This window comes from Asterias rubens, chromosome 16, assembly GCF_902459465.1.
Source record: "Asterias rubens chromosome 16, eAstRub1.3, whole genome shotgun sequence".
NCBI classification, from domain to species: Eukaryota; Metazoa; Echinodermata; class Asteroidea; order Forcipulatida; family Asteriidae; genus Asterias; species Asterias rubens.
The window spans coordinates 8,609,055-8,635,150 of NC_047077.1; the positions used below are offsets into that span (position 1 = coordinate 8,609,055).

General features: G+C 37.5%; 1 protein-coding gene across 5 annotated transcripts in view; it reads left to right on the forward strand.

Annotated features, from left to right (window-relative positions):
• Nucleotides 1-2,867: 2,867 nt before the first annotated feature.
• Nucleotides 2,868-26,096, forward strand: part of LOC117300815 (potassium voltage-gated channel subfamily KQT member 4-like) — a 47,715-nt gene continuing 24,486 nt past the window's right edge. For 2 of the 5 annotated variants that reach the window (XM_033784644.1, XM_033784648.1), the window contains exons 1-4: nt 2,870-3,064; nt 18,309-18,435; nt 24,270-24,445; nt 25,427-25,555. In XM_033784644.1, the coding sequence (XP_033640535.1) occupies nt 2,876-3,064; nt 18,309-18,435; nt 24,270-24,445; nt 25,427-25,555 (621 nt within the window). In that variant the 5' untranslated portion in view covers nt 2,870-2,875. Of the gene's footprint in view, nt 3,065-18,308; nt 18,436-24,269; nt 24,446-25,426; nt 25,556-26,096 lie in introns of all 5 variants that reach the window. The other 3 variants (XM_033784646.1, XM_033784645.1, XM_033784647.1) reach the window with 3 other exon arrangements.

Here is a 26,096-nt window from a genome sequence, read left to right on the forward strand (position 1 = left end):
CTTGAGGTCTCGAACAACCATCTAAACGCACACAACTTTGTGTGACAAGGGTGTTTTTTTCTTTCATTATTATCTCGCAAGTTCGATGACCGATTGAGCTCAAATTTTCACAGGTTTGTTATTTTATGCTTATGTTGAGATACACCAACTGTGAAGGCTAGTCTTTGACAATTACCAATAGTGTCCACTGTCTTTAAGGAGTGATTACCAAATGTATACTTTCCCTTCAAATCATGGTCAGGCAATGTTCTTCTCAAGCCTTTAATGCAGGTTTTCTTCCAATGAACTGTAAACGAATGAAGGGAACTCTTAATGACACTTATTGTATATACATGAATTGTTAAAGGCACTGGACATTACTGGTAATTACTCAAAATAATTGTTATCATAACAACTTACTTGGTAACATGCAATGGAGAGTATAAAACAATGTGAGAAATGGCTCCCTCTGAAGAGAGGTAATTTCTCACTCAACTATAAAAAGACTTCAGGCCTGAAGCCTTTTATTAACATTAGGCATCTGAAAGTGCACAACTTTGTGCAACAAGGGTGTTTTTCCATTATTCTCTCGCCACGTTTATGACCAAATGAGTTCAAATTGTCAATTTTTTATTATTTTATGCATACGTTGGGATACACCAAGTGAGAATACTTGCTTTGACGTACTGGAGGTGTCCCGTACCTTTAAACATCAAATATTCAAATGTACATGTCCGAATTATTGCTATACAAGCGTGAAGGAATTCCTTCTGGAGTGTTTTCCTGGTTGCTAAGCATCCGCCATGCCTATACTCCTTCATCGGTCGGAACATTCATGTGGCACCTCTCATTAAAAACCAACAAAATCACATATCAGTTTCAGCTAGTCAAACAAGTGTCAAATTTGTTTCTCATGTTTTCAGCATCAAGAAATATACATACATGTAGCAGTAAGCGTTGATTTACATGCTGTTTGTTTTGCATTCCATGTTATTGCAATGAAAAGAATGTGTTTACAAAACAAACACAAGTTGACAAGTTAAGTATTTAACATTTATTTTGGGGATTATTAATCTTTTAAAGGTAGTTGTCACATTTTTCCCCAGATTTATTTTGTATATTTGAATCAATTTTAAAATGTAAAAAGCAAAATGTACATGTTCTGGGGTATAATGTTTTAGAGTCAAATAATCAAAAAACAGTCCTATACTTGGGTTAAAACCAGTGTTGTTGAACAGTGGTGAATCCATTATTGGGCAAGGTACCCTGGAATTTACAAGGTCACTGTTTTTGTATATAAAAAAAATGAAGTTTGGACTTAAAAGTTTGGAATTAAGTTTGGAGTAGAAATTTCTTGATATCTTTAACTGCAGAGGTTACCAGAAGGTGGAAATGCCATCTTTTAAATATATCTTCTAAAATTTAGATTGTAGTTTCAGACTTTTTTATTAGGAATGACTCTCATCCTAATGTGTGTGTTTCTCTTTACTGCATTTTTGTACAAGCGCCTCCAAGCAAGCTGTGGGGTAAAGCGTGTCAGAAATCAATTTGGGTTTTTTCCCTCTCCCTTTGCTCCCTAGTGCCGCTCTGTTATTTTTCATCTCCCTAATCAATTCTTTGAATGTGTCTGTGATGTTGGTTTTGTTTATCACCGTCTCGCACCGCTCATGCAGAAGGTGTTTATTCCCAATTGGGACCCAATTGAGATCAGGAACTTGGGAGTCTTCCAAAGGTGGTTTATTTAGGGTGTAATGTTACTGGTCATTGATCTTTATTAAAAAAAAACCAATCTTTTGTGTGGAATCTTTGTTGAACTGCTCTACGGTTGTACCGTGTGTGTTTTAGTTTGACTCATTTGTTCCTAATTGGGGTGTACTTATAACCATTATGTCAAGAGGAATTTATTGGTCCTCGATCTGGAAACAGAAATGACCTTTATCAACACTTGTTTACGCTTGTGGTAGCATTGTGTGTGAATAGACCCACATGTATTTTTTACTTTTACCCTTAGTGGCTGTCCATCATATTTACTCATTTCATTAAAGAGGTAAATTTAATGTGCAATGGGATTTAGTTTCCTGAGTGTTCACTCAAGTTATGTCTTAATTGAAGTATACTAAAGCACTGTGAGTAACTTTTTTTTTACTCAAAGTGTGCTTAAATTGAGGTTTACTAAAGCACTGTGAGTAACTTATACTCAAATTGTGTATAAGTTGAAGTATACTAAAGCACTGTGAGTAACTTTTACTCAAATTGTGCTTAAATTGAAGTATACTAAAGCACTGTGAGTAACTTTTACTCTAAGTGTGCTTAAATTGAAGTATAATAAAGCACTGTGAGTAACTTTTACTCAAAGTGTGCTTAAATTGAAGTATACTAAAGCACTGTGAGTAACTTTTACTCAAGTTGTGCTTAAATTGAAGTATACTAAAGCACTGTGAGTAACTTTTACTCAAAGTGTGCTTAAATTGAAGTATACTAAAGCACTGTGAGTAACTTTTACTCAAAGTGTGCTTAAATTGAAGTATAATAAAGCACTGTGAGTAACTTTTACTCAAAGTGTGCTTAAATTGAAGTATACTAAAGCACTGTGAGTAACTTTTACTTAAAGTGTGCTTAAATTGAAGTATACTAAAGCACTGTGAGTAACTTTTACTCAAGTTGTGCTTAAATTGAAGTATACTAAAGCACTGTGAGTAACTTTTACTCAAAGTGTGCTTAAATTGAAGTATACTAAAGCACTGTGAGTAACTTTTACTCAAGTTGTGCATAAATTGAAGTATACTAAAGCACTGTGAGTAACTTTTACTCAAGTTGTGCCCAAATTGATACTAAATTAACAAAAAAGGCAAACCCTGGCTACACCTTGTCTATCTCCCCTCCCATCCTTTCAACAATGTGTTGGGAAAATTATTCAGTAGTAGTCATTTTTGGTTTGTTTTTGTTTTTTGTACACAGATTTTTAATGCTCCTGCTGTGCCTTATTGTCAGTATCCTTGCAACAGTGGATACCAAAACTACCGTCAATGGTGTTATCGTCAGATCAAACATGTACATCACATGCAATCACCTCGTCTTTGCAATGGTAAGTCTAGCATTATAGTTCCTTGACTAAAATGAAGTAACCCATGCGCAAGTTTGGTTGGCTGACTAGAATTGACTAGACTTAACCTTAGTCTATGTCACTCACTCGCTGCATGGATGAACTAGCTACTCCAACTAGATCAATATAGCTGTGGAGCATTATTGATAAGTCTAGCTTACTTCATTTGACTAACTTGAAGTAACCCATGCACAAGTTGCCTGACAAGAGTTGACTAGACTTAACCATAGTAACCCATGCACAAGTTGCCTGACAAGAGTTGACTAGACTTAACCATAGTAACCCATGCACAAGTTGCCTGACAAGAGTTGACTAGACTTAACCATAGTAACCCATGCACAAGTTGCCTGACAAGAGTTGACTAGACTTAACCATAGTAACCCATGCACAAGTTGCCTGACAAGAGTTGACTAGACTTAACCATAGTAACCCATGCACAAGTTGCCTGACAAGAGTTGACTAGACTTAACCATAGTCAATATAGATGTCACTCGAACACTGCATGGTAGAACTAACTATAACTAGTCCAACTTGATCAATATAGCTCTGGAACTAACTAGTCCAACATGATCAATATAGCTCTGGAACTAACTAGTCCAACTTGATCAATATAGCTCTGGAGCAATATGCAATCAACTTGTCTTTATCCCAATTTTGCCTAAAATTTTGTTGCCAAAAGTACCAAATGAAGTAAATATTACCCAGTTTATCCCAATAAACTTTTATCAGGATTTTTTGAACACCCAATTGAAGTAAACTTTAACCCCAGTTTATCCCAGAGGATGTGGGCGTATCCTTGCGTAAAGACCTTTTCGCAATTACCATTGCGCAAGCGCAAACTGTCGAATGAGGTGCATGCTGGTCTAGCTAGTGAACAAATTTGATAGCTAGCTAGACCAGCATGCACCTCATTCCACGTCTATTGTGCGCGTACAGAGAAATTGGCGATACTTTCTATGGTGATATCAATCCAGGCCCAAATCAGGTCACCCAGTCATCTCTATCAATCGCCTGATTCATCCCAATTAGGTTTGCCTTTATCCCTATTTAAACCATCCTACTCTCAATGGTGATATCAATATTGTTCTTAATTGGGTCACACTATATGTGTCCATTTTGCCCAATTGAAACCCTATACCCCCTATGGGATTATCGCTATAATGGTTAGTCAGTGACAGTCGCACCATCTTTATGATATATAATGCCCTCCAATTCATTGTTATAATCAAGAGGTTACCATTTGAATATTCATGATGCACGCATGTGAGTGCTGCGAAAAGTGAACACAATGGGACGATGGTCCATCAGAGAGCTGTTTTAAAATAACGAGCCTTTGAATTGAGAGTTTGGTTACTATTCAACCTGAGTTTCTGTCCTCATTCCACCTGACATACCGGTAGATAAAGAAATAAATCTCTTAAAAACATTAGGGCGACACCAATTTGTTCGCAATGTAGTATTTTTGAGCAAAACTTGTCGCCCCTCTTGCATTATTTTTATGCATTCATGAATATAATAATGGATTTATAGAGCACCTTTTGCAACCGCTTGGCACTTTGCATAAATTTTAGTAAAATTTTTGAAGATTGCATTTCTTTAAGAAGTTTTTAAATTATGATTTCAGACTTTTAAAACATTCTGGATTATTCAGTTTTCAGTTTATTAACCCTGAAACTCTTCCAGTGAGTGTCGGGTTTCAATAATATATGCATGCTATTTAGCATTTAAAGCGAAAAACGTTCCGCCTTTCTTACTTTTTGAACATCTGATCCTCAGATTTTAAACCTCTAATGGAGTTTTTGTGAAATACTTTGTGTTCGACCGTGACTTGCATTGTCTTTGAAATGATATTTGATAAAATTTTGGTTTTATCGTAGTGCGAGATTATATTGCTTGGGACAGGACTGCGGTAAAGAAGGAAAGCGATTCACCAAGGCCAAATAATATAAAAAAACATGTTTAGCATCCTGCGTTTTTGAAAAAAGAAGTAGGGAAGAGGGCCTTTTCTAGTTTTTTCAAATATTATATATATTTCAAAATGGCTGCCCGACACATTTTTAAAGGCAACTAGCTGGTCTTTTTTTGAAAACTATTTAAGGCCAAATAAAACAAAACGTGTTTAGCCTCATGCCTTTTTGAAGGAAGGAGGAGCGTTTTTTTTTTTTTTTTTTTTTAAATGGCCGCCCGACACATTTTTAATGACAACCAGCTGGGCTTTTTCTAAATTAATTTGTTTTCGTCTGATATCATTAAATTTTATATTCTTCTTTTTTTAGGGGGAAAAAAGGGCAGTCTCTGAAAAGACAGCGGACAGGGACAGTAAACATGTTTTTTTAATTTGGCCTAACGTTCATTTCACCCTCACTAATGCTCTATAATAACGCACCATGTCCTAATAAAAACAAGAAACCTGCTAAAGCCTCTTCTGAAAGCATCTTGCGACATTACAGTGCATGCCGCCCTTCCTTTAAACGGCCGTCCATAAATTGGTTCTTAATTGGATTGCAATTGAGAGTGATTAAAGTATTGCGACAGCAAAGCTGAAATGTCAAGTGTGTATTTTGTGCACTCCGCATTGCTTTGGCTACTTATTGTTTTATTCTATTTGGGATTTGTTCATTTATTTTTGTTCATGAATGTATTTGATCACTTTTGTGTGTCTGATTATGTTACCTAAGACAAGAGTTTGCAGTAATTTAAAACAGCTTCCGTACATGGAAAAGTGTGTAAAAAGACTTATTATTGTAACATTTTTGAAAATTGTTGGTTTGCAATGGTTAGAGAGAAATGCAAGTTAAAGGAACGTTACAGAATTGGTAAGAAACACAAAACGTGAAGATCACAGATTTACATAAAACTTACACAGTCTAATGATGATGATAGTTGAAAACATCCCTTATATTTATGTCTGAAATGTCAATAATCTGACTTCGCGTTTGGAGTTTATCGCTCAGTGAGCGTTTTATTCATTTTTATTTTGGCATCAATGCAATGCAAAACTTGTAATCGGTTTTTCTCTCGTGACCCAGATGGCCGATCGATCTCAAACTTCTACAGGTTTGTCAGTTATGTATATGATGGATTACATAAAGTGCTTACACTGCCAGCAACTGTTTTGTTAGCAAAAAACAATTCTGTAATGTTCCCTGTAAACAAGTATAGCCAAGCTCTGGCGTTTTATAGGTTCTTTTGCAATCGGTCAGTGACACACTGACATAGTGTTAATTACCACCAACATAGTGATCTAAATGGATGGATGTGCTGTTGACACATTCAATATATCTGTAGGGGATAGACTCACAACCACCTCCCCCCCCCCCTTCTTGTGTGCAACATGAGATCAAAGAAATGTATACATAAAATAGCGTCCCCTAAAAAAACCCTTTATATTATTAATAATGGAAATTAAGAAACATAGATATAAACAAAAACAAAAATTAAATATTGTTTTTATTTATTTTTTATTGGCTGATAACAAATTTTAATATCAGGTCATTCAGTGAACAATATTTCTGATACCTTTATATTATCCTGCACCTGAACACTTTGCAAATTTAAACCTTTTAGAAATATCCAGTTGCCAAATGTGTCTCCCAAGGAAAACTCCCCTAAAAAAAGAAAAATACAAAAATGACTTTGCACAAGCTGCACTACATAAATCCATGGGCGAATCGTCCTTAGTAATTCGTTATTAACCATTTGTCTTATGAATCCTTGGCCTGTGGTTGAGGGGGGGGGGGGGGGGTGACAGCAAATCAATGCCCAGTCTGATCAGACGGCCAAATTATCCAGTTGTTTTGTAACTGTAGAGAATTAATTCCAGACAATAAGTGGCCAAGGCCAAAATGGCAACCCTGATTTGTGAAGGCACTTGTCATTTTTGCCTCATTGAAGAAAACAAAAATTTAATAATAATACAAGTGGCTTGGTATATTTTGTTGGGAATATCCGTCACTCAAGGCACTTTAACATACACTATTCCTGCAAGGTGGGACTACCGCTTGAATTAAGAGACCTAGACCCTACTTAATATCGGAGCACCATGAAATGGTTTACAAGGCGCTGGGGCGCAATATACTGCCAACAAACCAGGAACACCTGGGCGAACCCCTTCTCGTTTCGATATGAACTGATGTGCACTGGGTTCTTTTCATGCGTTACACAACACACTGGACCAACAGCTTTACGTCCCATCCGAAGGACAACAAATCTGCTTGTGGATAATATCTTGTTGATGATTTTCCTGTTGAGTTTCAAGGCACTGCCGTCGATTTCACAAAGAGTTAGGACTCGTCTTATGTCGAGTTAGGACTCATCTTATGTCGAGTTAGGACTCGTCTTATGTCGAGTTAGGACGAGTTATAATCTTAAGGTTTGCATGCTACAGTGCAGGAATTGGACTCGTTCTAAGTCCTTAGATTAGTCTTAAGTTAGGAAGAGTTTTGTGAAATCGACGGCTGGACACTTTGGTAATTGTCAAAGACAGAGACCAGTATCCTCACTTGGTGCATTCCAATTCCACATTATGCTTATTATTAACAAACCTGTGAAAATTTGAGTTCACTTGGTGAAACGCTGTCTCAGATTAAAATGTTTGGGCGAACATTACTACTTTCTCTAAAACTACACTACATCAGAGAGTTGTTTCTTGCAATGTTTTATACTATCAACAGTTCTTCAGTGATTCTTACCGAAGTTTTTATGGTCATCAACTTAGAGTCATTACAAAGAGTATACCCTCCCTCAAAAAAAAATAAAAAATAGACAACACTACCACAGTGGGTTTTGAGGTAATGCATGGTGACGTATAGACAACACTACCACAGTGGGTTTTGAGGTAATGCATGGTGACGTGGCAGAATATGTTGGCAAGTAGATACACACATGGTCTGGAAACCAAATATAAAACATTACCACTAGTGTACCATTATCTTTAGCATAAATAACTAATGATCCCATAATGTGTTACTTGACTTATCTTTAATTTAATTGTATAATGTATACTGACGACAAAATGAAACTAAATCAACTGGCAATAGTGATAGAACTTCCTCCTCCCCACCACCAAGGGGATATGACTTATTAAGAATGCAACTGTAGTCACCCTTGGCACACCTGGGACCAAGTGTGCTCTTCCCCCGTCTTACAAAATTTAGAGGTGGAGTTTTGCTGGCTACAAAGGTGGGAAGTATAACAGTTTACAACGTTTATTCGGGCAAAGCCGCGGGAACGATACCGTGACTGTGTTTTCAAATTTGGAGAGGTGTTTTTGGGGAGGCATGGATGAATGCGCCCCTTACAGCGACAGTTTCTATGGAGTTTAGGAAATGTCATTCGACATGTTGAGATCCTGGGATAATTTACTGCACTATGATGATATCATAAGATATCGTAAGATATTGAGATCATCCTAAGATGATTATCTTGGGATTATGGCATCATTAAAGGGTTTTGGTACTTTTTATACGACACAAAACTCAAACCTCCACAGATTTACATGAAACTTACAAAGAAAAGATAATGATAGTAGAAAGCTTCACCTAAAATGTTACTTGCTGAGGTGCTGTAGTTTTTGAGAAATGAGTAAAACAGACAAACGAAAATGAGACAAAAATTGTTTTAGCATGTACATGTACATTGGATTTACACGACTCTCCTAAAAACATTCCTCTGTGATTTCAACTTTTTTTTCTCAAAAACTTGACAGCAAATGAGGCTTACACTTCTAAAGGTTTATCATATTACATACATGTTCATACACAGTAAGTAGAGATTCATGTCATGGCCAAAAACTTCTACAAAAGTTACTAAAACCCTTAAAGTAAGATGTTGTCTTCATAAAACACTTTATTAAAGTATAGGACGTTGACCGTCCGATGTAATTCATCTTGGGATGATAAAATCCTGAAAATGTCACCACAAATATAGCTTATCTCAAGTAGACAACGTCCAAGGTTCAAGATGTCGTCATCCCAAGATTAAAGGCAGTGGACACTATTGGTAATTGTCAAAGACTAGTCTTCACAGTTGGTGTATCTCAACAATATGCATAAAATAACAAACCTGTGAAAATTTGAGCTCAATCGGTCATCGAACTTGCGAGATAATAATGAAAGAAAGAACACCCATGTCACACAAAGTTGTGTGCGTTTAGATGGTGATTTTAAGACCTCAAGTTCTAAATCTGAGGTCTCGAAATCAAATTTGTGGAAAATTACTTATTTCTCGAAAACTATGGCACTTCAGAGGGAGCCGTTTCTCACAATGTTTTATACTATCAACCTCTCCCCATTACTCATCATCAAGAAAGGTTTTATGCTAATAATTATTTTGAGTAATTACCAATAGCGTCCACTGCCTTTAAATATATCTAGGAGACGACACTCTACTTTGTCTTTACCCTGAGATAAATCATCTTAGGATGATTTCGTCTTAGTTTATGATGTCATCACCCTGTAGGAAATTATCACAACATGGCCTCATTTCAAGAAGCCTTTGTATGAGCACACAAAAGTATTTGGTTACCAGCCAATACATTAGGTTTACACTGTTGTTAATGTGCCCCACTCAATTTTTGCTTAGAAAAGAAATTTGTTAAGCAGTGATTTCTGCTAAACAGCTTCATGAAATTGGGCCCTGGTCGGAAGACACTTCTACCTAGCTAGAACTCTGTAAGTTTAAGATTCTTTAGAGCTTGCAGCGATTGGTGTCTAGTTATTAGGAGAGATGTCAACTCATTGTCTTATCCATCCCTCAACTGTGTCAGATGATGATAGGGGAGGAGCACACTGTCTCAGTGATGTGTGAATCCAAACTAAATTAATCTAAACTTTGTTTAAGATGTTTTACCTTATTTTCATATCAATGGTACGGAAGAGATTTCAGTATTCATAATTGAACTATCTTTATGTTGGGAATTTAAATTAAATAACAATTATTTGATGGTTTATAAAAGGATTCAACAGGGTTTACAAGTACGCCTTTCCCATTCGCTCTTCACAACAAGCAATGAAACCATCTTAAGCCAATTTTCATTATGACCGTCTCGTACCAATCTTCATCTACAAAGACAGGTGAAATTTCTCTCCCCTTCCAAATAACCCTTATCGAAATTCAATTAACACTTGTGCCTCACGGGGTAAAAAACATCTTGAAGACAAACATGCAATAGTAGTAGATTATCTCTTGATACGTGATCGCTTAAATAATATCCAAATTTTCAACCAGTACATCAACTCCTTCTTATCCATAAAACCCAAGGAAACAATACAAGATACCCACACAATATAAGACAACATGAAGGAAATCGTTTATTCCCCCTCTTACCTCATCTGACCAGACTCTATTAAAAAACCAATGGCCCTCGATCAACTGGGCAAGGCTTGCCTTGAGTTAAGATCAATAAGCCAGAGGGTAATTATAGCTACCTTAAGACAGTTGATAATATCGAGCTTGTAAAACTGCGTTGTATAAAAGACTACGCTCCAATACTGCCTATCCTAGTTACTTGACAGACAGTCGAGTGTGTCGTCGGTAAACTTTATTGATGCAGCCGTTCAATCTGTCTCTATTAAAGGAGAAAGTGTGACACTGGAAAACAAAATATTTCAAACTCAAAATGTTTACAATTTAGTAATGCAAGTAAGAGTTTGTTTGTTGTTCTGTTTTTCGAAAAGCACTAACAGTTATTATATTGACTGGTAATACAAATACTAGACAGCAAATGTTCAAAGATTAATTAATTATTCTTTTCAGTTGATTTAGAATTTTATGATTTGCTTAAAGCTGCTTGGTGTGGAAAATAAGTTGTAACTGTAATGGGACAACCTATAGAGCAAGGACCATGGTACCACCATGAGAGGAGTGTTGGCTCTGAAAAGAGCCAATGCAGTTAAACAGTATACTCTGCTTATCTTCAGGAATATCTTTTTGTCAAATGTTACTATTCTTACAACCTTCTGTTACTTTATATAATAGATGTTAAACTTATATCGGGGATAAAGAATATTAATTTTTTGTTTTTACCCATACACCAATGTGTGTTAGCACTGTATACTCAGTACTTTCCGGTACCCCCTGCTAAAACATAGGATTCAAACTGCCTCTAACTACCGGGCAATTTTGGTAATCTAGTTGGTAAGACACTGTTCTAGAATTGCAAGGGTCGTGGGTTCGAATCCCACCCGAGTAATATGCCTGTCTTCTGTTACTTGGAGAAAGAAAAATGTTTTGTGCCTGGAAGTGCTTAGAGAGCCTTTTTTGTGCCATTCTTCTGGGCATGTAATAATGAAGCTGCAATTAGTATACACATAATGAATGTTTATGAGTGCAATGGTGCGAATATGTTCATGAGTTGAAAGATGGAATGTTCTATTCAACGAGGCGGAGCCGAGTTGAATGGAACATTCCAGCTTTCATCCGAAAAGTACCATTGCACGCTGCCAGCATGCCAGCGTGCAATGGTACTTTTCGGATGGAACGAAAAAGCACAGTGAGTGACTCAGCGTGCAATGGTACTTTTATTTGCTATCACGTGACGGACAATCCTCCAATCAAATGGCAAGGATCTGCTTGGGTGTTATATAATATACGAAACTGAAGGGATCAGTGGTTCAAATATAACAAGTCTGTTTTGATGTCAAATTATTTCATAGGTAACAACAGTCTTGCTAGTTAGTGATATACTGTTATATTGACTATGACAAGATCTTAGTTAAGCAGCAAGCAGGTGAACCACTGTTATCAATATGATGGGCCAGGGGTAATGATCCCCTTCCAATCTTGTTGTTAAAGACACTGGACAGGTTTGGTAATAATTGTCAAAGACCAGTATTCTCACTTGGTGCATCCCAACATATGCATAAAATAACAAACCTGTGAAAATTTGGGCTCAATTGGTCATCAAAGTTGCAAGAGAACATTGAAAGAAAAAACACCCTTGTTGCAATATGTTGTGTGCTTTGAGATGCATAATAAGAGGCTGTAGCTGAGGTTTTTTATTATTTGAGTGATGAGAAGTTACCTCTTTCTCAAAAAACCATGTTGCTTCAGGGGGAGCTGTTTCTCACAAGGTTTTATACTATCAAAAGCTTTCCATTGCTTAGTAAAAAAGATTAGGGCAACAATTATTTTGAGTAGTTACCAATAGACCATTATCATGCTGCCACCATCTTGGTCATGTACCTTGTTTCCAATAGCAGTAATGGATGCTAGTACACATTGACAAAAAGGAACCAGACTATTTCTCCTTCCAGCCTCGGTTTGGTTACCTTGATTTGAATGGGAGAAAGATGGCTGCACCATGATAAAGGTCTAAAGTGTCCAGCCGTCGATTTCACCAAACTCTTCCTAACTTAGGATTAATCTTAGGACTTAGGACGGGTTCAGTTCCGTATCAAAACACGTAGGACGCATTGATCTCATCCTAAGTTAGGACGGGTTACTCGTCCCAACTCGAGATAGGATTGATCCTAGCGTTTCGTGAAATTAGCTGCAGTGCCTTTAAAGGACATTTTTCCTAGCCAACTATATCTGGTAATATTATCTGAGCAGGAACACGATGAAGGAGCAAGTCAACATGCCGATATTTGTTGACGATAAATCTTCATTTTTATCAGCTGCCTGTTCAAACTGAAAGACGATCCTCATCTGTGATCTTTCGAAAAATAAGAAAAAATGTTTGAAGAATGAAATCCGAACCTAAGTTGACATCACATTAGGCGAGTGTTTGTATAAACTCAAGCATGTGATTTACAGACATGATGTTTTATCAACTGCTATGATAAATTACGGGGGGAAATAGAGCATGAGAAAAAATCTGTATTACTAGGTCGGCCATGAAAAGATGAAAATCAGACAAGAGCCCTGAGTTTTATGAAGCCTGTAAGCATTAAGCACAGTGTGCTTATAGAGAAACTGGTTACCAGACAAAATTTCATCAAGTCTACACGTTGCAACTGGTTGCCCCTCTCAATTTTTTGCTTAGCAAAGAAATTTGATCAGCAATATTTTCTGCCCAACCGCCTTATGAAACTGGGCCAAGGTGTTGTTTAAACTACATTTAAGTCAATGGGTTTTAGACTTCATTTATTTTCATTTATTGTTGTGAAGCCAAGGATTCACAGAAAGAGGAAAAGGGGCATCAGAAAATAAAATATATGTATTACTAGGTCAGCTTTGAAAGCATAGGAACCAGACTAGGTGTTGTTGTCAGTACATTTAAGTCAATGGATTTTAGGTTTCATTTCAAAGCCAAACTCTCAGAAAATTGAACTTAATCACTAGCCGAGAACCCAGTTGATAGAAGACAAAGAAGGAAGTTTTAGTTTTAGATGTGGGGGGAAAACCTCGGAGAGCTATTCAAGGGAAAACCTGTGCAGCTGGGTAGGTCCTTAACTTAACTTAAATGCATTTATAAAGCACTTTAGCATTGTTTCAAAGCACTGTACAGTCAAGAAAAACATTAAAAAGCAGGATTAAAAAACATGAGCAAAAATAGCAATATGTTTTTTTTTAAATACACAACTGTTAAAAAAGTAGCAAAAATATAGTAAAAACTTAGCATTACAAAACAATCATAAAAACCCAATTCACATAGTGCCCCCCAGTTGCCCCCAGTGGGATTCGAACCGGGGTGCTAGAGGTGGAAGGCGAGGAAAGATATACCACATAAAAGAACCAAGTAGCCTACACTTATTGTAAAGACAAGGAGTTTGCCCCAGTGATCCTGGTTTGATTTGCTGCATATTGCGCCACAGCACCTTATTAAACCGTTACATGGTACTGTGTTAAGGGAAAGGTCTCTTACTTCAAAACACATAGCAAATACCTGCAGAAGAAAACAACCTGAATGTTGGGGCCCCATGAGCGTCACTGAATGACGGATTTGAGGGTTATATAAGAGACAACCACATGTATTTATTATTATTTTAGTACCAGTGTTATAGCATGGAGCCATGGTTCTAGATAGTCAGCATTAGCCAAAGAAGCTGAAAATCAGAACCAGCCAATGTATGTGGGCTGCTCTTCCAAAAATATTCAAACAGTAATGGGAGTCACCTCCACCTGCGGCATATATATCATGTGCATTGTTTTGGGAGAGAATTTGATAGCTTAGTGGGATACGTTATTAGTGGGGCTTGACTTTAATCAAGAGAGAATCCACACACACTTGTTGTTTTCTCAAATACTTGATGTGTGGAGTGTTCGGAAATGTAATCTGTTTTGGATGATTGGGGAATGTATTTGTCCATTTCAGAGAACCCTCCTGGTAATTGTATACCCGGTATTCATGAAGTGTTCATGATTAAAGAATATATTTGCCATTGTGGTTGGAGAAAAAACAAATGTCTAACTTTCTCAGTGAATTCATGTATAATATGTTTTTAAAGCAGTTGCTTGTCACTGCAAAACCAATGGATTTCCAAAAAATAGTGTTTGTGTGAAACGCTTAAGTTACTCTTGATGTGTATGTACATAAGAAACCTTCAGAGCCTAAATTTGGTGCTTGACCAACACATACTGATTCAATGTGGGGCACTCCAAATTAATGTTTTATCTTCTTGACGTTCGTGATTTCGCTCTGAGCTTTGAATCAAGATAAGGTACAGCTTTCTTAGATAACTTGTAAATGAGGATAAACCAGAGAGTTATCTTTGACACCATACTCCAATCTCATATAACTTCTTAAGCAGTAAATATTGCTTACATTGACGGATTTCAAAGAAGGAAACTTAATTACTAAGACGTTGATGTCCTAATGCTACAGTTTAAGTAACAGACAAACATCAAAGGGCATTCATCACAAATAAAAACCTGAGAGTGAAATTCTACACCATGAACTCTACATTGTATCATACCCAGACTTACCTGGACATCTTAATCAAGCAGATGTATTTTTAGTGACATTCTGTGAGAAAGTTTTATGATTACTTATTATGAAGCTGAAGATTTGAATGTATTTTTGTTTTCCTTTCGTAGAAGCCATTGGTATACCATTACCCTTTCGGCCATTCACATGACAATGTATATTTAACTAATGACGTAGATTATCGATCCCATTATAATAACTGTCACAAAACTTGTTTGTCAAGCTTGTTTGTGTAACTCTATTTCCCCCAAAAGGATATCCCAACGCACAAACACTTCCAGCTTTGTATTTCTTTTACGTCATGTACGTATTATCCGCCAATCCTAGGGAGTAGCCTTTGATAAATACCTGATAAGGTGGAGAGGGTAGGCGCCGTGGAAAAGAGAAACATAACAATCGGTCGAAACTATTTGTAGCTTTTATTTTGTTATTGAGTAGATGGACAGGCAGTTTGTGATAACACTGGTTATTCAGGTCAAATTTCCATGGCAACTGTGTCTACAGGTTAAGAAGCAACAAGTGTGTGCAATGACATCATTCAAACTGAAAAATATTTGTTAAGTTTTTTGTTCTTTTCATTTATTGGTTTGATCAAAATAAACACAGTCAGCTCTCAATCTCAAGAGCACTGTTAAGATGAGGATCATCTTAAAGAGTACATTCTGAAGTCCTTAAGCTCATTTCTGCTTTGTGTTTCTTTGTTTTGCTGTCCTCTTTATGACAATGTTCCTGTTATAAAGAGGTAATTTGACCATGTGACCTGGTTACAAATAGAGTTGACTGTATTCAGTTTGCAGAAACACCATGTGAATACATCTACTTTCTGATGTGTAGATTTATATGTTTTGCTTTGAGGCAGGAGTACATTTCAGAACTCGTGAGACTAGTTAGTCCTGTTTTTGTTTTGTTCCTCTTCTTAACAAAAACAACAATGAAATTCACCCGAATTCAGATAAAACTGATGATGTTACTCCCTATTTAATGCATGGGATCTGCGTGGGATCAATTTGAAAGCCCCCTCCAAGCATAAATTCCGGATGCGCCCGAGACTAAGGGAGAAACGTAATTTTGATTGCTTTATCCTTTGAGTGTCGGACATCCGTAGGGTTCGTATAGATGGATCAGGGAGTAAAACAGAACTCAAAGAATGAAATGTTGGGTTGGCGAAGAAGGGGAAGGCCAGTGTTCCTTTTTTATTAAGGTTATTTTAATTTGAATTGAAATAAATTGTCGCTATTATTTTATTGTTTAACTATTTATGTAATTTTTTATTTTATTTTTTATTTCCCTATTTATTTTACATTATTTTATTTGTTATTTTTTTCATTTATTTACTATTATCAAATGAGTAGGGTAGATGGCCTTAGCTTTTGAACCATTTGATCCAAACCGGACCTTCTTCAGAGACATAAACAAGTACAAAGAAAAACAGTGCATTCATTGCAAAAAGAGGAGCAAAGGATTAAAACAAAACTCAGGGGGGGGGGTGTTGGGAAAGTATTCCAGATATGATAGTCTTCCTACGTCAATCTGGATTCTAATTTATTTATTATTATAATTTATTATTTGCCCTGGGAAAAATCAGGAAAAATATGATTATATAGTCTGAAAAGGGAATCCTTTCTCAACATTAAGACGTTTAATATTTTTTAATTCAATATCTGGTGGGTTTTTTCCCCCGTTAACTCTACATGCTATAAGTTTAAGTGCAGGCCAGTTATTTTTTTAGTATTTACGTAAACATCAGAGCATCTTTAAGCGACACACCAAATCTCAAAATAAATCAAGCCTATGCACTTATTGACAGATCAACAACCAAATGAAATTTGAAGGCCGGTAGAAAGGGCCTCGTCATCTGAAACGACTTTGGACAGGTCGCGGCACTAAATCACCGTTGCCATTTTTAACAAATACAACTGAAGACTCTCTGACTGTATTATACTAAAACTCCTCTAAATTTTAAATCAAGTCAAGTCAATTTCCAACAGACAAAAATAAACAAAAATTCTAGGAAAATCAGATAGAAATTCAGAAGGAAAGTACATTTTCCCCCATGAGGATTCATTGATAACATGAGCAGAGTCTCTTAAAAGAGACGGTATTTGTTTACTAATCACTCTTGAAATTATTGCCAATAAAAACTTAGCTAGAAGTACATCAGCTTGCGATAGTATAAAGCATTTTGAGAATCATGTCACTTTAAAGTCATGTGGTATGGGATAATTTATTGTTTTTTTCCCCAAAAGATTATGAATGTGAGAAATGTACTGATGGTAATGTCTCTCATATGGTTTCTGCAATTAGGGATTATTCTTCTAGCGTGGAAATAATAACTCTGCATTTTCGGAGATGACTCAAAAACGTGACTACCTTTTGAAATATAGTTTTACTTGTTGATTTGCCTGTATATCTACATTATTATAATAGGATTTAAACAATCAAACGGTTCCAAAAGAACAACATTCTGCTTTTCCTTTAATTTCTCATTTGCTCCCAGTAAAAAAATCTTCCAGGAAAATCAGAAAGAACCTCAAAAGCAAAGTGCGTCATTTTTCTTGGAGAAAGCGTAGGTGGGGGGGGGGGGGGTGACTTGACTTTCTCCTACAATAATTCCACCATAATGAGAGTTTGACATGGGGCCCAAAAAATTGGCTAAACCAACTTCCTTCTATCAGTCTAACCAAATAGGAGCAGCTCTACGAAGCTGATGGAAAAACATCAAATTGGAAGATTTAGGGAGGAGCAATTATCTGTCGTGGGCGTACCACAATAAACGTATAATCCTTTCAGTTTACATTTTTCATTTCACAGGCATCCTGGGGAGATAAGGGACCTATTTACCCGCAATCTTGTGTCCGATAATTGATTTTCTTTTTGCTTCATTAGATGGTTGGAGAATATTTATTGATTTTTCAAGTTTTTTTCTCTCATATAGAAAATGGTTAAAATGTGCTTCATTTAAAAGCTGCCAGTAACCTTGGCAACAGTGTCTTCAATGGCTAGAATTGCGTCAGCTATACAAAAAGAAGAAGATGGGGTTTATATGTGTCGTTAACCTGAATCTCTCACAGGTTAAACCTGTAGGTCTTTGTTGACTTCGACAAAGACAAATTCCCAACAGATTTTGTTCTCTTACTTTGTCTCGTTCGTTGATACTTTGATTTCCTTATGTATTCATATATAGGATTTGAGGCATTGCATTGTGGGGTATCAATGTGTATTTGGTTTGCGATAACACCATGTGTCTATCTTATCTTGCTGGGAAGATTATGTTCTTTTGAGAACTTTTGAAAATTATTTCCTTTTGTTTTTAAATGCTCAACATCTTTGTGTTTATTTTTGTTTCTTCTTCTCCAGGAAATAGTAATAGTAATCATCCTCTCCGTAGAATGTGCGTTAAGAATATGGTCAGCAGGCTGCAGAAGTAGATACCAGGGTCATTATGGTAGACTTCGCTTTATTAGGAGACCACTCTGCATATTAGGTGAGTAATAGTACAAGATTCTTATATAGACCTTTATCACACCCCTTAGGGGCATATCAAAGCGCACAGTATTTTTCCTGAAAGGTACATGTATGTGGAGCTACGTTTTTAAGTATGCGATCTATTCCTTTAAAGCACCAGGTAATGGTTGCAAGATGCTGTGATCGTACAATATGCAGCCAATCAAACCAGGAATACTGGGGTGAACCCCTTAGTACCCCTAAAGTACACTGGGTTATTTTATGTGCTTTTACACAACACACGAGACCAACGGCTTTACATCCCATCCAAAGGACGCAAGTGTCACGACTAGCACTCGAACCCATACTCTGTTGAACATTATCTGTAAGCCCGGGCGACTATAGTGTCGTAGTTGGACTATTGATTGCTTAGTCGAGTCTCGCGTCCCGTTTTTCAACTACTCGATTAATCATGCTGCCGCGACCTACAAAATTAGTCGCGACTACTGCTTGGTGAACCATTTGTTATCCCCACGACTATTCATGACAGCATAATTTACTTACGAAATAGAATCAGACATCAGTGACACAATCCTTCAGTCCTTTCAAACATTATATGCCGCAATGCATCTTGGGAATTAAAATTAGTCGCAACTAGTGTCAAAGTTGTGACTATTTGAGGCGCTACTACTCGAGTAGTAAATTTCACTAGTTGCTCAGGCCTAATTATCTTCAAATATCATTTATTCTGGGTATAAAGCCAATTGGACTATCAGAAAAGTGATATTAATCACTATACATGTAGCCAATAACCCAATGGAGAGTCAACAAAGAAAGAAGTTTTAGTTATATAAGATGTGGAAGAAAAACACTAAAGATTCATTCCAGAGTAAAGCCATGTAGTCAGGTAGGGACTGAAAACCCAAACCACATAGTGCCCTCTCAAGATTCAAACTGGGGGTCTTAGAGGTGGAAGGCGATCGTATAGGCTAAAAGCAAGGACATATACCACACAAACAAACACACAAACTTTGCAAGGTAAAGAACTGCTTTTAAAAAAATAAGGAACTTGAGCAAAAATTTGATATTGGGATTGGCATTAAACTTATTTATATTGGGTTTTGTTTATCATTAAAACAAATCCTGTACTGTAGTTTGGTAAAGTAAAAGTAATTTTGATTTAGTTCCTTTTATTTGTTTTTGTTTATGTATTTGTTTACACAATTTTGTTTTTATTTATTTATTCTAACTATTTTGTGTATTGGTGCTCTTTGTTTTGGAAACTGTACCACGTCTTTAAAACAATCAAATTCACTGAATTTTATAAACGCTTTGATTCAGTATTCATCGCATGTTCTAGTTTTTCTAAATAATTGCAGACGATAATACTGGCAAGGTGTCCTAACTCGCCCCCCTTAAAAATAACACCATTATTGCCCCAGCACGCAAAGCGACGGCAAACCAAGCCATTATTGTTTGGTCCGTCAAGTCCATTTACCAAGTCTTGTCTCTCTGAGCCAATTTAGCATGATAGCTTTGGCATTTGTCTACTGCTGGGCCACTGTCAATAGCTGTGTGACAGTTGAATGCAATAATAATTAAGATTTTATGAGGAGAATCGCTTTAAAGGTAGGGGTCATAGATTGTTTTTAATAATATCAAAGTCTTATATAGCGCACGTATCTACCAAACAAGGTACTCAAGGCGCTGAAAATATTTAAACTTCCAGAAAGATATTGCAGTGATGAACTCTGAGACCCAATTATGTAGCACCTTTCAAGGGTGTACAAGTTGCTACGGCGCATAAAGCAGCCACAGCCACTGTGGCCAATCCCTTCTCTTTTCAATAAGTGTACTTGGTTCTTTTACATGCATTACACAACACATGGGACCAACGGCTTTACGTCCCATCCGTAGGACGAAGCAATGGTTAAGTGTCTTGCTTTAGGACACAAGTGTCACGGCTGGGGATTCGAACCCACACTCTGCTGATCAGAAACACCAGAGTTTGAATTCGGTGCCTTTAACCGCTCGGCCACGACACTTTTTTTCATCAGCTTTATGCTGATTTATAGACAAGATTATAAAGAGCAATACAATAAAAGATAGTTTGTGAGAGTTTCAGCTGAGAAAAGATCAACAATCTCTCAAGATCTGTTCACAGGACGTCAAATTCTTCTTCGAAGTTTAGCAAGGTGGCAGACCATGGGTACCAGCCAATTTTGTCTGTGGTATTTACTAAAGTAACTCTATTGCCATATTATTTTGTTAGGGAACCATTTTGTGGCTTAATTACAACCTTCTGTTACTTATTGTCACTATTATTGTCACTATTGGTAATTACTCACAATAATTGTTGTTGCCACAAAAACTTGGTAACGAAAGCTCCCTCTGAAGTTATGTAGTTTTTGAGTAAGAGGTAATTTCTGACTCAAATATTTTAGCACAAAAAAAGTGTGCATCAAGGTTGTTTTTTTCTTTCATTATTCTTGTGCAACTTCGATGACTTTGGACACACCAAGTGATACTGGTCTTTGACAGTACCAAAGGTGTCCAAGGGAGGATTTCACCAAGAGTTAAAGGAACACGTTGCCTTGGTCGAGTTGGTCTTTGAAAAGCGTTAGTAACCGTTTGTTATAAAATGCATATGGTTAGAAAGATGTTTTAAAAGTAGAATACAATGATCTACACACATAAGCCTCGAAATTGCGTGGTTTTCCTTTTACTTTACGAACTAACACGGTCGGCCATTTATGGGAGTCAAAAATTTGACTCCCATAAATGGCCGACCGAGTTATGGTCGACGAGGTAAAAGGAAAACCACGCAATTTCGAGTGATACTTGTGTGGATCATTATATTCTACATGCATATTCTAACCATATGCATTTTATAACAAACGGTTTCAAACACTTTTTAAAGACCAACTCGTCCGATCCAAGGCAACGTGTTCCTTTAAGACTAGTCTTAACGAGTTGCTTGTCCTAACTGAGGACTAGCCTTTTTTAGTTTGTATTATCTCGTAGGAATAGTCCTACGACCCCAGTGCCTTTAAGTAATGTTATTGCATCTCTTTAATGTGTCCCTTTACTGTGCCTCCATCAGAGCAAAACATCACCAGCTGATGCTCAATCAGAAATGTTTTCATGCGCACATTTTCCCCTCTTCCACCTGTCTCCCCAGTAAAAGACCTTTGTGTCTCAACCGCTGCCCCAAACCCATTAGTCTAACCAAACAGTCTGCCTTAGACGTCTGAAGATCTGCGTCTCATTCCTCAAGTTTCGTTGTTTGGAACTTTCTATTTTGGTGGGAAGGTCTTAACTCTATTGGGGATAGTCTTGGTACAAGACGTTGTTATTCAAGATGACTCAACTATCGCGATCCCCCGCTCCACTTCTCGCGCTGTTGGAAAACTTCCAGATCACCCCACCACACCACACTCTTGCTTGCGGGATCGCGGCTTACAGAAATTACCTCCATCGGCCGAATAGTTGCTGCGTGTGTTATGTTGGGTATAGAGTTTGACAAACTCAACAAGAACATCTTGCACCAAGACTACATGTACAGTGTGAAAACAGTGGGAAAAGTTCTCCCAAAAACAGGGCTTTTATATACTGGCCTGGTGAAGAAAATCAGCCGTCATTTTTTCAAATGTAAAAAGAAATCCTACTCTTTATTCTACTTATCTAGTGCAGTAGACAGTTTTCCCAAAAGCTCCCTGGAATCTATAACTGTAGGGGTTATCAAAGGGTGGAAAAGCCATCATTTCAACACACCTCAGAATTTGTACCCACAGACTTTTCAGGTTTGGGCTATACTCTCGTGTGTGAATGGAGGCAGTACATCCATGGTGCGTAATAAGTTTCATTGGGTTTACCCCAATCTTCCCTCTTCTCCTACATTTAGGGGATGAAATTCTAGATGTGTCCAATCATGGATCCCCCTACTTCACAAATCCTATCGATTCTCCTAGGAATTCTCAGTTACTCCGTCCAGAAAAACTGACAAGCAACCCCTTGCATTTCTTTAGCAAGTTGCTACTCATTTTTCCTCAATACAGGTGTTCTTCAACCCCTTACGTAAACACAGGGCTTCACTGCTAACATATTAGGTATGACATCGATTAGGTAAATGACATCTCAGGTTTATATGCTGGAGATTCAGTTCCACCCCCTCAGGCCACGATGCCATCACAGAGTATACTGTCACCCAGCGATTTCTTCTTCCCTTCTCTCTCTCTCTCTCTCTCGTTCTCCTCCTTCGCCTATCTCTTTCTCGTATAACGAAGTTAAAGTCGTCTTGTTTTTTCCCGATGGCCGATTGCATCTCTAGCATGCGTGATTGAGTTGCTAGTCTCCCCCAGGGTTCAGTGCCATGGAGTGATCCACTCAGGTACACTGAACCATATAACCTCCTTATCCCAGGCTGCTTCGTTTTTAGCTCTCCGCTTTTCCATTTTGTTTTTGCTTTCTCTCTTTCTATTTTTTTTTCTTCTATTCCTTAAGAAATAGCTTTGCCTGAGTATCTAGCTCATTTCCCCCAATGAAATGCGGTGGTCAAGATAGGTAGATGGCATTTTTATCTCTTATCCCAGGCTGCTTCGTTTTTGGCTCTCCGCTTTTTTTCTTCGTTTTTTTTCTCTTTCTATTTTTTAGTCAATGCATTCCCTTAAGAAATAGCTTTTCCAGAAGCTGCTTCGTTTTTAGCTTTCTGCTTTTCGATTTTGTTCTTCTCTCTTTGTTTTTTTTTATTTGAAGATTTCCCTTAAGAAATACTTTTCCCTATCTATGTACCTCATTTCCCCCAATGAAATGCGGTAGTCGAGATAGGTAGATATGGATTTGATATCTCTTATCCCAGGCTGCTTCGTTTTTGCGTCTCCGTTTTTTTTTTTTTTCCCCTTTTCTTCTCTTTTATTTTGACGACGCTTTCCCTAAAGAAATAGTTTTCCCTAAGTATCTACCTCATTTTCCCCAATGAAATGCGATGGTTGAGATTGGTAGATATGGCATTTTTATCTCTTACCCTAAGTGCCTGTAAGTAATTGTCCACATTTATACTTGCTGGAAGGAAACCAGACCTTCAATTAAAGAGTATCTGAACTAATGATTTAACGAAATGTGTTATGAACTGCTTATTGAATTAAATGTATAATATTAAATTATAGTATTGGCTAACCTCTAGAAAAGAACTTGCATTTCAGAAAAAAAAGGTGTGGAGTCTGTATAAAAAGCATTTTAGGCTAGTTTTAATTGACATTCAAATAATATCTGGGACAGTTTATCCATTTGGACTGGTAGAGAGGAGATCAATGGTCATGTATATGCAATACTAACATGGTGAGGAGTGTTAAATTCAGTCAAAAGAGGGCATGTAGGAAAGTGTAGGTCTTGAACCCATCTCAGTGGTGTATGATTTCGTCGCGCCATTTTTCTTTCTTTCCCAGAATGCATTGCTCAATCATAACCCCTTGATTGTAACTGCATCTTGGGAATAAAATATTTTAAAAGTTGCAACTATTTGAGGTGGGACTAGTCGAGTAGTAAATTTCTCTAGTCGCCCAGGCCTATTGCCAGTCCTTTCTCCTTGAGCAGTGGCCAGCAAAATGCATCCGTCCCTCTCTGGTTTTCATCTTGAGCTTGGGCACACATTATAGGATTGTCTGGCCTTGTGTTTTATTTCTAGATAAGTTCACTGCATTTTCATGGTGTTTTCGTTGTTCAAAAATCTAAAGAATATTTAAGGGTCTTTTCATTGCGGCCTTGTGTTGTCCTGAAATTGCTGTAAACTGAATTATTTCACGGTGAGAATGGTTTTTCAGGGTAAAGATGCTCATAGTGATTATAAGGGTTGAAATATATCTCATTTCTTGGTAGATATTGTGGTTGTTTTAGCATCGGTGCTGATTTTTGCTGTCGGCACACGAAATGCAAAATTCATGGAACCAGCATTCCGGGGACTACGCTTCCTTCAAATTCTGCGAATGGTACGAGTGGACAGACGGGGCAGCACGTGGAAACTACTTGGTTCAGTCGTCTGGGCACATAGACAGGTAAATTTTGAAATAATACGTTGCTTTGGGTTTAATAGATGGATTGCACATCTTTGATGTGAAAAAAAGAAAAAGTGCACATGTGTCTGCTCTGCGCACGACACTCAGCCAATGTTAGCCTTTCACGCATGCATTAAAGATGGCGGCCAGTGCAAGGGATCTTTTGAAGAGATTGATCGTGTCGTGCAGTTGCAATATGAAAAAGGCCAATATAGGCCAATAGGTTGGGGGGGGGGGGACACAACGTTGTAAGTAGACAATCAATTAGAGGTAGTGCTTTCTGCTCTACCGGCCAGGCGATGATACCCAAGCCTACATCCAAAGGGGGTAACCCTGTGTCAATCCCCTAGGAGTAGGTGGCAACGGCCTCTGGAATAAAATAATTGTAGCCCACACCTTGAAGTGGCCTTCAGGCCTTGTGTGTCTGGCGACTTGCATAAAAAAAAAAAATACGCTCAGATTCAAGTAACCTGCTTGTTGTTCATCCTGGGTCTGTCCTGGGTGCATGACCTCATGATGACAAACTTCCTTTAAAAGCCTCAATTGTTTAGTGATTCAGCATAATCTCATCTGAGCTCATCTGACCTGGGTAAGCTAAAGGAACTTGCCCACTATAGAAGTGCATTAGGGAGACCTGCTAGATAGTTCAGTTGGTAGAGCAGAACCACCAACTGTCCCTGATTTTGTCTGCCATATGGGAAATGCTGCTGCGCTAATGTGGTACTCAAAAAACAATTACAAGGTTGGCAGGTCTGGGAAAATTAACCTGGGCGGGAGAGGATGAATCAAAAGATGGCGCTATCAGTTCTAGTTTGTACACAGTTCGCTATATGATGGGACAGAATGTCTTGCCACACAGGCACATTAAGCCGGAGGTTGCAGGTTCAATTCCCACTCTAGTCACTTTTTCTTTGATCAGCCCATTTATTTTCTTCTCATTAACCGGATTTGTTGTATGAATCTTTGTTTTTATGTCTATAGGAGCTTCTAACGACGTGGTACATAGGTTTCTTAGCGTTGATATCAATCTCATTCCTGGTATATACAATGGAGCATGATATTAACCCCAAAGATTATGAGACGCTACCTGATGCTCTTTGGTATGGCGTGGTAAGTCAATGTTCTCTCCCCCCCCCCAAACCCACATTCACCATGTAACTGTCATCGAGTGTGATTTTGTCAGTTTAGCCTTCTCATATCTTATATCTCACATGTGTGTTATGTAATTGCTTCTTGAAATGTTATACCTTATCAACATCTGCAGTGCTTCTCACCTTGTAAGTTTTGATGTCAACAATGTTTGGATTAATTACCAAACATATATATATCCATCCCTTTAACAGAAATGTATTGAGCAACAGGCAGGTTATTTTTTTTATTGAAAACATTTTTAGCAATGCACCCGTTGAAGTAGTGTATTTTTTGAGAAAGAGGTAACAAATTATAATCTTAGTCAGGCATCTGAAAGCACTCAATTTTTTTCATTATTTTCTTGCAACTCCGATGTTCTTTGTCAATTTGAAATATCTAGCTTCTTGTTTTAGTAATATAGCTTATTAGCCAAGCGAAGGCCAGTGTCGCACCAGTCTCTAGTAATGTAAATTGCATAGTACTTAGGTTTGGAGTTTTCTTACCGTGAGTAAATTTGTAC